Genomic DNA, 17,676 nt, shown 5'->3' with positions numbered 1-17,676 from the left:
GAAACATTGTTAGTTAATTAGTTTGATCATTGTAACTGGAAATATATCTTAATAACAAACAATGTTATTTTTCTTTTACATATTTGTCTTGATAGTTTTGATAGTTTTATCTGAATATAGTGTATTAAGCATGGGCACTTTAGTTATTTGAATGGTGTTTACGTACATGCATGTGTCAAAATGCCCCATGGCATATGCGAGATATATTTCGCGGCATTCCTGGTCCATTGGCGGCTACGTTTGTTTTTTAGCAGGGTTGCTCCATGCCACCCCTTTGAGGACGTGCAACTGTGCAAGTACATTCCAACGTTATTAACTCTCAACTCTTCAGTCAGTCATTTGTTGATGGCACTTGCAACTTTAAGTGTGAACTCTCATTACTTGGTATGCTCTTATTTATTTACATTTCCTATAACTTTAATTTTTCCATTTTATGTGTATATATTTTTTGTAAAGTGCATGTTTTATTTCAATACAAGATCAAAGTTTATTATAGGCAACCTAGAATCATCAAATAATTGTATAATTTGATATAAATGTGTTTTTTTTTTAAAAGTAATTATCTTTACAGTGTTGCAATGAAAAGAACTTGAAGAGTGCAAAGGGTTACCTGAATGCTGTTGGTAGAAATATGAGGTAACATTACTATACTTGTTAATTAGAATTTTTAAATAATGGCCACCCCTTCAATCTTCCAGCTGCACTTTTAACTTTTAATACATTGTTAGTATACCTTGGGATGACTTGGGATTTTTATGCTATGTCATGGCCCTTGTCCACTTTGAGCCAAAATAATAGGAAACCAGTCCATGATGAAACTAAGTCTAGTCAAGTGGTGGAGACACAGAAAGTCACTCCCTGTCCACCGACTCACACAATGAATTAAGGTCTGGTTTTAAGAGAAGATGAATTTATATACGTCCACTGGTCGCACTGGAGGATGGGATGCGTGAATTTCTGTTTTTGCCTAATGTAAACTTGAGCCAGAAAGAAGATGTTTCATCCCTTTAATGATTATTTTGCAGGTTTAGCACTTTTCTTCAATCTAAGCTTTTGAAATTGTGTTCTCGATCAAATAAAAATTGTGCTCACAAGTTGTTGGAAGAAGTAAATGGCTATGGTAAAGCAAGCGTATCAGATCGATCAAAGTTGCTTAATAAGGTATGATGATGTATATACTGATAACTATATTTTTCAATTTCTCTCTTTATATCTTTCACTTGCTCTTTATACATCTTCTCATAGAAATGAACTCTTACGTCCGTAGTACACATCTTACAATAACTTTTTCTCTTGTTACTAGATCAATCTAGTATCCCAACGCAACCCCAGATATATTTCCATGGATGTCTCTTAAGTTCCCAATGGGATCTCAATTAGGTTTTTTAGAAATAGAGTGTATGAATATGATATTCAGTATAATGCACATGAATCTCTTATGTTTTATTGCAAATATATGTTTACAAACATATACTGGATATAATGGTTTTACTGAGGTTAAATAATTTTATGATATGGATGACAGAGGTGTCATATAATAGAAACAGTTTAAAAGTCGAATAAAAAACAATAAAAAAAAAATTCTCCCCTCAAGCAATTGAGATTTTCTTATATTCATAAAAACTTCTAAATGCTTAATCATCTGCATAAGCGAACCTTTAGTACATTGCTATTATATCTTGATGGAGTAGCCCTGAAATTTTCCTTAATTTCTAATAAAAACATTTCATACGGTCTTACCTTCTCTTTTCCATTTTAGGTGTCAGTTTTACTGGGTTATAAAAGTGTACAAGATCTAGTTGAGAATGAGAGTGGTCAGAAGCTGTCTGGTGCAAATTTTAAGGATATACTGAATGAGTTAGAAGTCTCTCTGGCCTGTGAAAGATTCTCATCTATCATCATGGGTAGTTCTTCCCCTATTTTACTGTTTGATGAGCTTGCATGTAAATCAGAAGGGATAAACCATATGATAGATCAAAACTGTCATATTTGTCTCCCAAGTTCTATAGGTGGGGAAATGTTTGATGTGGAGAGAATGACAGAGCCTTCACTGGACTTTCCTGTTGCCGTGGACTCATCCTTACTCAAGGAATTGGATTCTCCTGTTGTTGAGGACTTATGCTTATTGGAGGAGAAGAGTTCTGATGTACTGCCAATATCTCTTCAATCAGTACCTTTGCAAACTGAACGGAAGCCAGTTTCTTATGATATTGCAGAGAAACCGACCTTCACTTTGCCTTCTGAATCAGAACAAAAAATAATTAGTATCGAGTTGATTCTTGACAAACCCCTCAGCAGTATACCTGGAATGAGCAGCAAACAATGTTGTCAACTTGAAAAATGTGACATTCATACGGTGTGCTAAACTCTAGTTAATGTTTCTATCAAATACTTTTCATGCAACGGTATTTCTTATGGGTCTTGAAATATCATTTATCTTTTTGTCCATGTAGTTACGCCAATTGTTACACCATTTCCCTCGGACATATGCTGATCTTCAAAATGCTCATGGTGAGATTGTTGATGGGAACTATATGATATCTTTTGGAAGAATCTTATCCTCCAGGTAAATTTGTCATCTATGATTGTGCATTGTTGTTTAATACATATTGATACTGTCTGAGCATGTTAAAATGCATGATGTTGTACATGTGTGGCAATATCTGATGATATCACAAAAATATGCATTGATTGCAATATTGTATTCTTATTGTTGTTGTTATTGTTTGTCACACTATGTCATTCGGAGCTAAATGTTTTGTATTATACAACTAGGGGATGCAGTAACAAAACTTTTGAAAAAAAATTGGGGGTGCGAGTCCTTATAGTGTGGATATTTTTATAGGTAATTACTATTGGAGTTTTTCCAAATCTTCGGGGTGTGGTCACCCCTACTAGGAAGAGTTCCCCCCCCCCAAAGAAACAAATTTTGATTTCAAAAAATATCATTGCTATGAGTAAAAACTGTAGTGCAACCTCAAAACAACTCAATGTTCCATGAACTAGTTAAAGCTTTGGGATACATATGAATAACTGGGGTCCAACTTAAGTATTTTCATCCTATCATTCTTTAATCACCTTCGTGTTTGCGACTATGCGTCTACGAATAGAACTCATAAGGACAAATACTTTGAGTTATTTGTTTGTGATTTGTACCCTCTGTTTGCCTTTCCCTTTAAAGGGAAAGGTAATATTCTGTTTATACTAAATATAAAGTAGAAACAGCAGATATAGAATCTGTGAATGATAGATATAAACAGTACTTTATTAATACTAAAATTTGGGAAAGTGTCAATTTATTCTCAGTTGCTGTGATATATTATTTGGTAATCCCTGAAGATGGTAGATGTTTCTGGCGTCAATTGATATTCGCTTATGAGTCTCCCACTCTCCCCCATCTCTTTTTCAAAATGCTTTTGCCACTTTGACATGAACACTTGGGTGTCATATTCATGCATGTAAGAGTGTAGATAAGCAGGGTGCAGGCCTATTCATGGTGTTTGAATTGGAAAAGTGCAGTACTAATCTAAAACACCGAGATTCCCTGTCTGCACTCGTAAAAGATGGTCACACATGAACATTCCTTGCACTATCTGCAAGTTTAGCATGTATGGTGTGACTATGTTAGTGTAGTTTTCTATAAAACTGCATTTGGAAGATAATTTGTTAACCACTTAACTTGCACAAACACTGTAGTTCATGTTTGAGAAGGCTTCGACACTAGTCAGTGGTAGAGATATCTAGGACAAGTTCCTAACCTATGTGGGACTAAACCTTGGCTCTGCCATCACCACTCACGGGATAGGCCCCTTTCCAACATATACCCCTTGGGCTATATCCACAGGGTATCACGATTATTGTTGTAGGCCCAGGTATTGGCTTTCCATCTTGTGTACATATCTTCCTATTTTCATTTAAAGGCCTAAGCTATATTCTTAAATGCTCTTAATGATGTCTTTATGGATAGTGCAATAGTTCCTTGTTTCTGCAGAGGAATCAGAGCTAGTTCATCTTTTTCATTCCTTGAGGTTGTTGTTGCTTGTGATATTGCAAATGACCTAGCAGCTTCAGAATGTAAGAATGATCAATATGCTACGGAGGCAAAGAAGAAAATTTATTTACATCTGAAAAAGTTCTTTCGTGGTGCTCGGTTCACAAATACATATTTTCTCAAAAGCATCCAGTCCAAGCATAAAGAGGGAGATTATGTGTGTGTTAGTGGTAAGGTGTGTCTTATTTGTCTACTGACATCTTATTCTGCTCTTCAAATTTGTCAGACTGAGAGTTGATTCGAGCTGATTTTCTTAAGGATAACCAAATCAGATTATTCTCGTATTTCTAACTTCATTAAAATTTATGTGTAATTCCTTCCGGCCTAAAAATAGATCAAAATGTTGAATTTGGACCCCCTCTGGCGCAGACGCATTCACACAAACAAAGATGTCGATTTCCTCCTGATCTTTGTCATGTGCACACTTAACAGTACTTTGTGCATACAGGTCAAGGCAATGAGTAAAGAAGATCATTATGAAATGAGGGAATACAATGTTGATGCGATTGAAGATGAGAAAGAATCCTCTCTTCACAGAGAAAGGAGGCCATACCCTCTATATCCCTCTAAAGGAGGTGTGAAACCAGATTTTTTTAGAGCGATGATTTCAAGGTCTGTCCCTTCAGCCATATTCTTTTTTTTGGTTGGAGCATCTGTTTTCCTCGTTCATATATCCAACACGCCGTAGATTTGAATAATGAATCTACAAACTGTACACTAGCTACTTAGCCTTGGAGTTTGCTTATAATGTTTCAAGTTAATATGTCGGGATATTCGTAATAATTATCTAGTTGAGAGGTTTGTATGGTCTTTGCTATACTCTGAGTTTGCAATTTGAAAGTCGATCATTTTGGAATAACTTTATTGCCTTAAATTCAATCTGTGCTGTTATGGCTATGGTACATATCAATTCTTAGTTTCTAGTCAATGAGAAATTTAGAACAGAGAAGCATGTACCTTACACTCGACTGCTAATCAAATTATAACACTCATCTTGTTAGAGTTCTAGGAGGACATCTCCCGAGGGGCGGATTGGGCCCCATAATGCAAATTTAGTTGTGTGCGGGTAGGCTCACTGGGGGTTGGGGGGCAGCGCCCCCAACCCGAATATTTTAGGCAGTTTCATATTGTAAACCCTTATTTTCATATATATATATATATATATATATTGAAGTGATATAAGGTCAAAACCAAAACCATTAAGGTCCGTATTCTCTTTTTCTCCAACTTCTTCTCCATTAAGAACAATACAATTATACTCATCTGTTTATGTATATATACATGTATGATATATAGTTGTATACTTTTGTTAATGTCAATACCTTCTTTTTAGTCCCCCCCTCTAATCTTAATCTTCGTTTGTTGCATTCAGAGCCTTAGAAGTCCTGTCAATAGATATCGATCCTGTCCCTCAAGATATTCGTGAGGAATTTGACCTTTTAAGTCTTCATGATGTAAGTTCACTTCAGATGTTATCGTATGCTTTATTCTCCTAAGGCCTTTTGATTATATTTAGCATAAGTGTGTATTATATATCTGAGAATGTAGTCATTCCATTTATGGTTTACTCTACCTCAAAGGCTGAAGTTATAAACAGTCTAGTAAAAAAAAAAAAAAAGATCTGAAATATAAGAGCTGTAGTGAAAAGGAGTTGAGATATTTATTTGTTTTCAATTGTGAATGCAGGCATATATGGTAATCCACCACCCAAAGAACTTAGGTGAGGCCGATTTAGCTCGCAAAAGGCTGTTGTTTGATGAATTTTTCTACCTACAGGTATTACTAACTATGCAAGGCTAAATCTCCTTTTGAATTAGTTGGTGAGTTGTGTCTGCCAAAACTGATATCTAATAACCAAAACTATATAACTATATGGGATGGTGTACTTTTACATAGATGCATGAATACTAATTAATTATTTGTCCACATATATGGGATAAACTAAGTACCCCATTATCACTAGAAAGTAGATTGGTTAGCCGTATTTTGTCAGTTTTCTTGGGAACTTCTTAAATGATCTTTCTATTTGTCTTTGTTTTATTTAAATGATCTTTGTCTTTTGTTGGATTTGGGGGGGGGGGGGGAGGGGGGGAACAAATCAAGTCCTGACATGTTTCAGAAACAGAAACAGACTCATACTCAATTCTCTTCCTTAAGACCTTATATCTGTTACAGTTTTAGGGTTATATCCATCCAAACTGTCAATGGAGTTTGTTAAGTTTTTTCTGTTGTTGATGAGCTTTGCACTTTTACATGACTTATCTAATTTACATTTGGTTTTAGTTGGGGAGATTGTTTCAAATGCTTGAATCTCTTGGTAACCGGGTAGAAAGAGAAGGCTTGTTGGACAGTTATAGAAATAGCAATCTAAATGGTGCTCTAATTGAGGATTGGTGCGCGCTAACCCATAAATTGTTAAAAGTTCTTCCTTATTCCCTTACTTCAAGTCAGCTAAAAGCAGTTTCAGAAATTATTTGGGACCTAAAGCAGCCTGTGCCTATGTATCGACTTCTACAGGTACTTTATATTTTCTGCAATATGTTAACTACGTGGAAGTAAATGTTAATAATACATTTTTTGAAAAGTCCGATAATAAAGTTAAAAATGTTAATAAAATAAGAAATATATCGTGTACTTCCATGAGAGAACTTCTCATAATAATATAATAATCTTTTTCACAGGGAAACGGTACTAAAATTATTAGATCAATGGGATATTAACTTGAACTTTTTTTAATTATATTGAATATTTTCAGGGTGACGTTGGATGTGGAAAAACTGTTGTTGCTTTTTTGGCTTGTATGGAGGTTATTGGCTTGGGCTATCAGGTTGGCGACGTAGATGCTATTTTTGTCTTAGTTTCTTTACATGTCAAGACCTGGTGAATCATTATTTTCTCGGATTGATCCTTAAGGTAGTAATTTGTGTTAATGAGTCTTGTTTGAATTTCATTCCTCAAATTGGTGATGCCACATTAAGAAAATTTCTGTGATTCACACTTTTTCCATATTTTGGTGCTATTTCCTTCTAACCAATGAATTGATTAACGTTGTATTTCTGTAGGCAGCTTTCATGGTTCCCACCGAACTACTTGCAGTCCAGCACTATGAACATTTGCTCAATTTGCTAAACAATATTGAGGACCCATGTAAACCTTCTATTGCTCTGTTAACAGGTTCAACCCCAGCAAGACAATCACGCATTGTTCGTAAGGTGTGCTATCACAGTTTTGGTCTTTGTCAATTGCAATTAAAAATTGATATTCTCAATTGGATGTTTGTTGACAGGGTCTTCAAGATGGAGATATTTCTCTTGTGATTGGAACACATAGCTTAATAGCAGAAAAAATAGAATTCTCAGCGTTACGGATTTCTGTAATAGATGAACAACATCGCTTTGGTGTAATCCAGAGAGGGAAGTTTAACAGTAAGGTAATACTTCCATTGGTTTAGTATATCATCGTCACAGTCACTGGATTACTCACCATGCTAACTTATTCAACTCTATGTAAAGCCATGTCATTTGTTACTCCTTGTCTGCAAATTATGTAGTGTTTATATGAACTGCTGTCTTTTCCGCATAAAAACATATGTATACATGCCTTCTTTCTGTATTTTGTTGAACTCTAGGAATTATGTCTTTTACAGTGTTTTTGCTACTACAAGTATGTTGGTGGACTAAAGTAGTTTATAAATTACTAGGGTATGCCCGTGCCTCACGCTCGCGAGATGAGACCTCGGCGGGCGCTTACCCCGACATTAACTTCGGGGCGTCTGTGGCGTCGCCGCGCTTCAGCGTGAAACAACACGTCGCGGCGCAAGGCCAACCCAATTGCCCATTATCCATAAGCCCAATTGATCCATAGCTGATCCATAGCATCAATTGGGCCAGCCAATTGTGTAGTACCATGTCAAATTTGGAGGCCCAACGGTTTATGGGCTAGCCCAACAGTTTATAAGCCCAGCCGCAATTGTTGACTTTTGGCTGATTTTTGAATAGATTTCATGGTATTGATTGCACTTAATAAAATTGCACAAACCTTTCAAACACTTGGATCTGCCAAGTCATATTTTGGTGAAAATGATTATCTACCATTGGATGGGGCCTTTTGGGCCCCACACTTCCCTATTTTGTTAGATAGATGTCATCTGACATACAACGACCTTGATGTTTAGTAGTTTATTTGTTCCCTTCATCACTGTTTTATTTGTAGGGTTTCAATTTTACATATTTATTGGTTCTTATAATTGTCTTTCTATGACCATCATTGTTTTTTTTATTATTGTTTTTAATGTTATCTTGCTACTGCAGTTATATTCTTCTATCACTAGCTTGAGGAAGAATCCTGAGGGCACAGAGGGATCCCTTAAAGATGACGTGTTTATGGCCCCTCATGTTCTTGCTATGTCGGCAACACCCATCCCAAGGACACTTGCTTTGGCTTTATATGGTGATATGTCTCTCACTCAAGTATGTCCCTTTCTCTCATATTTTTCAAATATTAAGACTTTATTCTTCTCAACTTTTGTGATCAATGTGCATATTTAGTTTATTGAGAATGAAACTTTTAGAACCTTTATAGCAGATTGTTCATGTTTGCTCGTCCCACTTCTTTAGTTGTGTGAATACTATCTTGTAAACGTGAAGTAATAATCTTCTTCGGACTATGTCGATACTCATAAGCCGATTGTAGAACTTGAGGGAAGTATTTCCTTTGATCTTTGATTTGCTTTTTAGGCTCTGCTGGACATGAATCAAACTGTTGTAGAGAAACTTCTTGATTAGCTACTTTTGAAGGTAACATGTTGGGGGAATCTGGTGTTGTTGTTGGTGGTTTGAAGAGTGCATAATCACACCAAATATTTTCCTTAGGTATTGGTTGCAAAGTTATCAAGTTATGATTAACTTTGCGTCCATTAGTGATCATTTAATTATTGGACCCAAGTACCTAACACATGTTTTAGTTTCTTAATCCTTATTTAATAGCTCTTTATTAATGGTGTTATGAGTGATTCACACTGCTGTACTTAGGTTCATTTCACACTGCTGTGCTGTGCCCCTTGAGTTTATTGATCTCCCTAAGAATTGATTCTATAACAATGATGAAACGTCTTATATTATTGATTTTACTCCTTTGAGTACTAGAATGAATACGAGATCCATTTTATTCAAATAATGGTAATATTTCCTTGACTGTACATGTGGAGATATTTAAGTCAGAAATTTCAGTAGTTCTTCTTGGATGAGGTTTTTAGCGAACTTCTGATGTAACATACAAACTTTTTAAGTACAATGTTAAAAGGTTTGTTTCAGTTCATTTAAAGCTTGCTTATATATATCATTAACATAACCCCTATTTTCGGTTTATTTTGCGACAGATAACTGATTTACCTCCCGGGAGAATACCAGTAGAGACATATATCTTTGAAGGAACCCATGCTGGTAATGAAAGTGTGTATCAGGTGACCTTCCATGTCCGCTCAAATTTACTAGATGTCGTATTACTGGGTTTTCTTTTTGGTTGTAAAAGTGTTTCTTTGTGGTTCAGTTTTAGTTGCATGCTTATGTATGAATGGGGTTTGCCATATAGTTATTTTTCTCCCTCCAACTCTCTAAGTGCATAGCCAAATGTGATCAGGCACTCTTTTATGGGACTTCGAGAATGAGAATATACTAAAACAGGAAAGAGAACCATTCTACTGGGTGCTAATAATTAGAAGTAATAATTAAATGCATCTTAAAATTTTAAAAAAGTAAGAGACATAATTCATACCTCTCTACTTTCCAGAATCTGCTCTTACTTTTCTCCTCACAACTACCTTCAATCAACGGACAGAGTAACCTTATTTTTTATGAGAAATTGGTCAATTTCAAATAAAGAAATGCAGTAAAATTAAGTTTTCCATGCTATTGAGGCTTAAGCTTCGAGCGCCTCTGAGGCTCGCCCCAAGCATCACAATGACGGAGCACCTTGAAGCTAAGAGGCTTTTTTATTACATTGCTTCAATCCCTTCACTCATGTGCTAGAACTCAGAGAGATTTGGTAGGGAAGGGAAGTGGATGACACTTTGTATGTGGATGGATATATATCACCCTATTTGTTTATTTTGATCTTTTTGATCTATATGTTACCAGGCAAAAATGTTCTCCACAGGCTTGGTATACTTGTCACAAACATAAACAGCTACTATTTTGTAAAACCTAACAAATGTATATGGACTAGTCTTTGTTCATTTCAATGTGCCAATTAATTCTGATTCAGCTACACTCTCAGAGCCAGTATGGAAAGAAACTGTCTTGGTTTTATTTGCTAGTGAATAGTTAGAACAGCATGCTAGTCTTTGTTTGTTTTCCAATGGAGGCCTTTTGCATTCGTACAAAAAAAAAGGCATTGTTTTCTTTGTATCTGATGCAATATTGCTACGGGTCTCCTGTGCGACAGATGATGCGGGAAGAATTAATATCCGGAGGAAAAGTTTATATTGTATATCCAATCATAGAAGCATCCGAGCAGCTACCTCAGCTTCGTGCTGCTTCTTCGGATCTAGAAACCATATCGGAAACGTTTGACGGCTATCAGTGTGGGTTGTTACATGGAAGGATGAAGAGTGATGAGAAGGACGAGGCTTTGCGACGGTTTAGGTCGGGTGAAACAAATATTCTGCTCTCAACTCAAGTGGTTGAGATTGGTGTCGATATTCCTGATGCGTCAATGATGGTTGTTATGAATGCTGAGAGATTTGGAATTGCTCAACTACACCAACTGAGAGGACGAGTGGGACGTGGAGTTAAGAAGTCCAAATGTGTCTTTCTCGCATCTAGTGCCAGTGGTCTAAATCGATTGAAGGTGCTGGAGAAGTCATCTGATGGTTTCTATCTTGCAAAGTTGGATCTTCTTCTTCGTGGACCAGGTGATTTGCTTGGTAAGAAACAATCTGGACATATTCCAGAGTTTCCTATAGCGAGATTGGAGATTGATGGCAATATGCTAGAAGAAGCACATCGTGCTGCATTGGTATGTGTTATTCTTAACTGAACCTTATAATTTGAAATACATGCATCATGTTTTCGTATATATGCATGCCTATTACACGTCTGAGCTACGAATTTTGTTGTTCGGTTCTTCATAGAATCATTTTACTTATAAAGCTGTTTTCTCCAATATGTAGAAAATTTTGGGCACTTCTCATGATCTTCAGCGCTTCCCAAAGCTCAAGGCTGAACTTAGCATGCGCCAGCCCCTTTGTCTTCTGGGTGACTGAGCTTGTGGAAAAGTTCAGGAGGAGGCGTGATATACATGAAAGTCTTGGTTGAAATATTAAGGTAAATGGAGTGTCTGATATGTGTCCTACCTCCGTTGTAAATTTTTTTTAGAGCTGTAATTTTGGAAATCAATATCCAAAGGGAAATATTAGCTTTCATCCACTATTCCCGCATGCTTTGTTTTGTTCCAAGGAGGTCGGGCGGACTGAGTTTTTAGAGTAGAAGTCTTGTTTGGTTTGTTTTTTTTTTTTTTTTTGTTAATCATCAGATATTATATATATATATTATAATCCAAAGATTACAAAAAATCTATCACTGTTCAGAATGTTCCATAGCCATGGTGGCGGGTTTTCAACCCATTCTGTGAAAACAGAATTAGATCTAGCATGCACTGCAAGCATGTATGCAACTTTATTTCCAGTTCTGTTCACCCATTTTGTACAGTAGCTATCCACAGTAGATAATAGTTCGAAAGCATCCAAAAGTAGTAGTTGAGAAGACCATAATATGTTAGCATTCTTCTTCTCCAAAAAGGTGTTGACAATTTGGGAGTTAGTTTCTACTTCCAAGTTCTGTATGTTAACCTTTAAGCTCCATTTGATGCCTTGGAGCACTCCTCTGCATTCTACTTCTTCTGGGTTGCTATCTCTCCCATGTTCTGTTCCTGCAGCCAAAAAACGTCCATTAGAATCCCTTAGAATAAACCCATAGCATGAGGCTCTTCCTTGTATGTACAATGTATCAGTGTTTAGCTTAACATGATTAATGGCAGGCGGTCTCCTTGGGATTCAATTGTGGTTCCTGTAAGTTCTAGTTCTCAGTGGAATCAAAAATATTTAACAAGCAGAGAAATTTTGAAGAAATTTGGTGCTCTTTTTTCATGAAAAACAGAGCATCTTTCCAACCAAATTTTCTAGTAGTACAAGTACAAACAAAATTTGGTCCAAAGTTTTCTAATCACAAATCCATCCACTGTTTTACTTGCAAGTGCTGAAATTGAGATGATCTGACACTCCAGGAGATATTTGCCCATATTTTCCTAGTGAAATGACAAACTAACAATATATGATGTACAGATTCCACAGGTATTCTACATAGTAAACAAGATTTGTCATTGATATGAATAATTTGAGCAAGATGTTCTCTAGTTGGTAAGATTTCATGATAACATTTCCAAACAAAAAGTGATTCTCTTGGGCAATGAGTGTTGTGCCAGAAAACTAGGTTGGTTGTAGGAATGATTGGTTGTGTATTTTGAGAACTCAGTAGGTGATATATTGACTTGACTGAGTGGGAACCTTTCTTTGTGAGAGACCATTTAAGTTTGTCTACTAGTTGTGATCTTGGTAGGTATATCTGTTGTATGTGGAGGCTGGTTAAGTGATCAAAGAGTTGATTAAGTAGGTTGATATTATTCCAGGTTCTGGTGGAGTGATTGATGAGTTCTGACACACATTTGTAAGACTGGTTTGGTAGAGTTTGGTACTCTCCCTTGATATATACCTGGAATCTAAGAGTCTGTCCACATGTTGATAGTATTGTCATCTCCAGTTTGCCAGATAGAGTTATCTTTAATCTTATTAAGAATTTGCTACATAGCATACCAGAACCAAGATCTATTAAGTCTTGTTTAGGCTATAGTCGCCTTGGATCAGTTTCATTCTACTGAAGTTTCTTTCTGCAGGAACATGGGGAAAACTCATTCAAAAGCACAATCACTTTCTAATCTCAACCAGTGATAATTAGGAACTATGGGACTTTTAGCTTTATTTTGTCAACATAAAAACATTATTGGAAATTCGGAATTCCACTTCCAAAAATAGGAAATTTGGGTGCCACATAGTTGCAGAATAAATCAATGTGTTTTGCAATGTTAATTAAAACTTTGTAGCAAATTCAACATCAACTTAGTAATTAGTCAGTCCACCCAGTTGTAAATGTTTGTAGTTTAAATTTTCTGTTGAGATCAATTCAAATAAAATAGATGGGATCCCCTTTTTGCTACAAAACTTGGACTCAGTTTGCTGCTGTTTTACCCAATTTGGCCAATCCCGGCGAGGAGGCAAAGCCAAGCTAAACATTGAACAATCACACCCAAATTTGTTTTGTGCTACGGTTTAGAGCAAGTCCAATGGAGAGCTGCTAAATTGGGCTGCTAAAAGGTGCTACACAGGCCTTTTAGCATGCCCAGTCATATTTGGTAGCCCAAAATCAAAAAATCATTCCAATCACACTTTTTAATAGCTATTAAGTTCGGATAACGGACGGCAGAAATTCTGCCGTCTGTTTGTTAAATTAATTAAAACAGGAGACAAATGACATAGTTTCTACCATCTGTACATAAATAACTAGACAGAAACTATGTCGTCCGTCTCCCAAAACTTATTATGGTAGCTGTTAGCGAAGATCTTAATTTTGGCTGGGTTTATGACACCTTTCAAATTTAAGAGTCTTTTAGCCGTCCCATTAAAATGACATTTTTGTAGTTGGGGGTGCTATATGGCATTTTAGCAGCAGCCCATCTAGCACCCATTAGACATGCTCTTAAAACAAAACCAAGCTAAATACTGAGATCAACTTTTGTAGCAAAAAGCGGACTCTAAAAATAACAGTCTTCCAGCAGCACCATGAAAGTGAGAAGAAGACAAACAAAATATCTTGGAGAGGTCCCACAAGTCATGCATAGTACTTCGTCCCCAGTCATCACTTGATTCCGAGCTGAGGGTCTTACAGACTAGTGAGACTACAGAGCACAGTTTTGCAAACAAACAAATGAACGAACCACCCACTACAGTTTTTTCTAGAACTAAAATGATTTAAAACAAATAGGATCTTTTAGTTTTTGCTAAACACTTTAATCACATTTGTATTGCAAGATAAATAGTGTTAATTTCCAAAACTAACAAAGCTGGTGCTAACACGTGTATGTACAATATAAGGAGGTTAGTAAGTTTAGGCTTGGGCATGCTTACAGGTGTTGAAAGCTGCCACCGCCTATAGCTCTCTCATATATTTCTCTCTTGTTTTTCACACATTTTCATCACACCATCTCTTGCTCATCATCATTATCACCATCACTTTCTCTGTTGAGGTTAAGTGATCATGGCTTATTCAGTGGAACCAAGACAAGTTGATCCTCTTGTAGTTGGAAGAGTAATAGGTGATGTTGTGGACATGTTTGTGCCTGCTGTCAGCATGTCTGTTTATTATGGTCCTAAACATGTAACCAATGGCTGTGATATCAAACCTTCGATGACAGCTGCACCACCAACTGTTCATATCTCTGGTTATGCTGATGATCTCTACACTTTGGTATGTAACTTTGCTCCATATAACTTTCTTACTTAAAGAAACAATATGAGAAGCTTACTAATTTGCATGTGTATGGCCGACGATGGTGTTTTTGGTGTACGTGTGGTGCAGGTAATGACTGATCCTGATGCACCTAGCCCAAGTGAACCAAGCATGAGAGAGTGGATCCACTGGTAATTATCACTTCATGCATGCATGCTTCTCTGATCTCTCTCTCTCTCTCTCAAGTCTCATATGCATGTATATACTTTCTTAAAAAAAAAAATTGTTCTCACTAGCATTTTTTATGTGCTTTCAATTCTTATTTAATTTGTAGGTTGGTGGTAGATATTCCAGGTGGGACACACGCTGGTCGAGGTTAGTTCGCTTGCATTTCTTGTTTTTTAGTCAGGAACTCCGGATTGAGATTCAAATGGAATATCCTTGAGCAGGCTTTCTCTTAAACTTAACGGACATGTTCGTCAAAAGCTTATATATATATGGACAACACATAACATAACATAACCCAGTGTCTTCATAAGCTTATACAGTGTTGTCCCAAAACCTTTTATTAGTTTACAGCTTATTAACTTGTTTAATGGACAACACATGCCTGTTTAAGAGAATACCTGTATACAGTATACTTGAGTATGTAAATGAGACCTGGGTAGTGCTTAAGTTATACTTGGACATACCATTTCTTAATTACTCCAAATAGGAAGGGGACAAATAAGAAGAAAATTTTCTTTACCAAAGGTACCAGAATTGCTAGGGAGCTATCCTATAAAAAGACAAGCTTTTTGTGGATATGAGGAAATCTTAAGTGAAATTTTGTGGTTGAACACAAACTATATATATACAGTATTGTATTTTGGGGCCCCTTGTATTTTAGAGGATAATATCGCTTTGTGCCTATGTGCTTCTTCTAAATTCACAAGAGCATTTACAAGAGGTCTCGAGTTCGACACTCTTGGAGGACGTATCAGTTATTGAATTGACATAGCCCACCCCCACATGGTATATTGTGAGCTAAGGAATCTCATTGCCTACAAATATTTTTATAAAAAAGCTATCTAACATACAGATCAGTTCGTCTAGAACTCTACATGCGTCTCCAATTTTAGGTAGACAGCTTTTTTGAAACACACCTCCATCGGTTAATAAGCTCAAATGTTCATTTACTTTTGTAGGCAGAGAGTTAATTTTTTGAGAAAAATAAATGATGAATTAGGATAGATGGCAACTTTGCGACAAACATGTTAACAAACTCAAATCTTGCGTTGCTCCCCTTTACTTTTAGGTTGCTATTCAAAAAAAAAAAACACACGCCCACACACACATCATAGCAATAATATTGTGGCCTACACAAACCATGATGAACTATGGAGATTTGCTACACATCCAAAGGATAGAATTATGAATGACTAACTATAGAACTTAGAAAAGTTAGAAGTAAACATAGACGGAACACACTTCGAAATGGGGTGGAATAATCTCAAAATGTACGAACATGTCTTCAGCTGTTCAATGTGATCGATTTGGTTATTGTGGCAGGGAAGGAGAGCCTTACCTATATGGGTCCAAGCCCACCAGTGGGCATACACAGGTATGTACTTGTGCTATTCCGACAAAAGAACTCACTAAACATTGACGACCCGCCAGAAATACGTGCCAACTTCAGCACCCGCAATTTCGCCAATCAACTTGACCTTGGTCTCCCAGTGGCCACTGTTTACTTCAACGCTCAGAAGGAGCCTTTGACTAAGAGGCGCTAAAGGAACATTTAGGGACAGTTTTCTCAAGTTTAGTACTTAAATGTTGTACTTGTGCGTTTCATTGCTTATGCCTGTGTTTGTGTTTAATTGTTTGTCAAGTTTGTTGTGTTCTAAGTTAAAACTGTTGTACTTGTGGTGCAAGTCTCTACTCTGACAGACGTTGTTGTTTGACTTGTTTCTACTTTCTGATTTCATAAATGCTTGCTATCTATTTTGATTTCATAAATACTCTATGACATGTAGTGTATTCACAACTGTCCCTGATTATACATTTATACCTAACAAAGGGCCCAGGCTATATAGGATGGAAATATATTGTTTTCTGTGTAGTAGATTGAGAGTTCGGTTCCTCTATAACCCGGTACAGAGATCAATCTCTGTACTACACACACACCCATCTCGTATCTCGACGTACACACACATCTCGGAATACACACACAGATATCGAGGCACAAACACACATCTCGAATTTGAATGGACGGTGAGATAACACGGTTACAGAGATGATCTCTGTACCCGGTTGTAGAGATCTCGACCCCGTAGATAAATGCCATAGAATTACTGAATTCGAGCCCAAACAGAAAATATGGTCCAGAATTGATCAATAGCCAGGTTTTTGGTAAGCAGAAAATCCTCGAGGTGAAATCGTAACTGCTATGGCGTTGAAAAGCTTCGTGAGCGTACCCTGTAGGATTCAATGGCTAAAAGTTGGATTTGATTACATGAGTTTTCATACGTCTAGGCAACACTAGCTAGTTAGTTTCCTACCGATGGCTTCCCATATGTCATGTGGACGTTAGTGACTTTCGAACCAACCAGCTCTAATGTTGGGGAGCACAACTATTGAGCCAAGGGCTTGTTAGAATAGTTGTATGAACACAAAGAACTAAAATAGAAACCGAAGGAACGATGCTTGATAAAGAAACAAGGACGGTGATGGCGGGAATAACCAAGGCCGGATTAGCCGTCCTCTTAAGGAAAGATTTAAGCCCTTCCAATGGTGCGCGAGAAAGGCAACGGTGGCGTCTTCCTCCACGGGGATTCAATGGTTAACAATGCACTGATTTTGCACTAGAACGGACTACCCTCTAGAGCGACAATAATCTCTCTCTCGGGCGGCCGAAAGTAAGAAGAAGAAGAAAAAGAACCTGGTTTGAGTTTACGTTTCTCGAGTTGAGTTTCGATCAAGTCTGTTTTTCTCTATGGACTCACAAGTCCTATTTATAGAGGTTAGGAGAAAGAGAGACCAACTCCTAATAGAACACCGAAACTTGGCGCTTCAAGAAAAAGGCAAAAC

At 36.9% G+C, this 17,676-nt stretch overlaps 2 protein-coding genes across 3 annotated transcripts; both read left to right on the top strand.

The window, feature by feature from the left end:
* The first annotated feature begins 295 nt into the window (after positions 1–295).
* Positions 296–11,623, top strand: LOC147479198 (DEAD/DEAH box RNA helicase family protein). Of its 2 annotated transcripts, none has more exons than XM_086577217.1 (17): positions 296–384; positions 572–636; positions 1,026–1,161; positions 1,760–2,356; positions 2,454–2,566; positions 3,992–4,226; positions 4,500–4,663; positions 5,424–5,505; positions 5,738–5,827; positions 6,335–6,568; positions 6,807–6,878; positions 7,114–7,263; positions 7,338–7,481; positions 8,362–8,520; positions 9,429–9,512; positions 10,493–11,065; positions 11,220–11,623. In XM_086577217.1, the coding sequence occupies exons 1-17, from the start codon at positions 346–348 to the stop codon at positions 11,310–11,312; spliced, it is 3,030 nt and encodes a 1,009-aa protein (XP_086433343.1). In that variant the 5' UTR covers positions 296–345; the 3' UTR covers positions 11,313–11,623. The 2 variants fall into 2 exon arrangements, with proteins under 2 accessions (XP_086433343.1, XP_086433344.1); XM_086577218.1 differs by having other exon boundaries at positions 348–384; positions 557–636.
* A 2,673-nt stretch (positions 11,624–14,296) lies between these two features.
* E12A11 (PEBP (phosphatidylethanolamine-binding protein) family protein) lies at positions 14,297–16,588 on the top strand. The gene is made up of 4 exons (XM_086577139.1): positions 14,297–14,625; positions 14,737–14,798; positions 14,942–14,982; positions 16,159–16,588. Exons 1-4 carry the CDS (start codon positions 14,416–14,418, stop codon positions 16,377–16,379), a joined length of 534 nt encoding a protein of 177 aa, XP_086433265.1. The 5' UTR covers positions 14,297–14,415; the 3' UTR covers positions 16,380–16,588.
* The last annotated feature ends 1,088 nt before the right edge of the window (positions 16,589–17,676 follow it).

This window comes from Coptis chinensis, chromosome 8, assembly GCF_015680905.1.
Source record: "Coptis chinensis isolate HL-2020 chromosome 8, ASM1568090v1, whole genome shotgun sequence".
Lineage (NCBI taxonomy): Eukaryota > Viridiplantae > Streptophyta > Magnoliopsida > Ranunculales > Ranunculaceae > Coptis > Coptis chinensis.
This window is presented reverse-complemented; position numbering and strand designations above follow the sequence as displayed.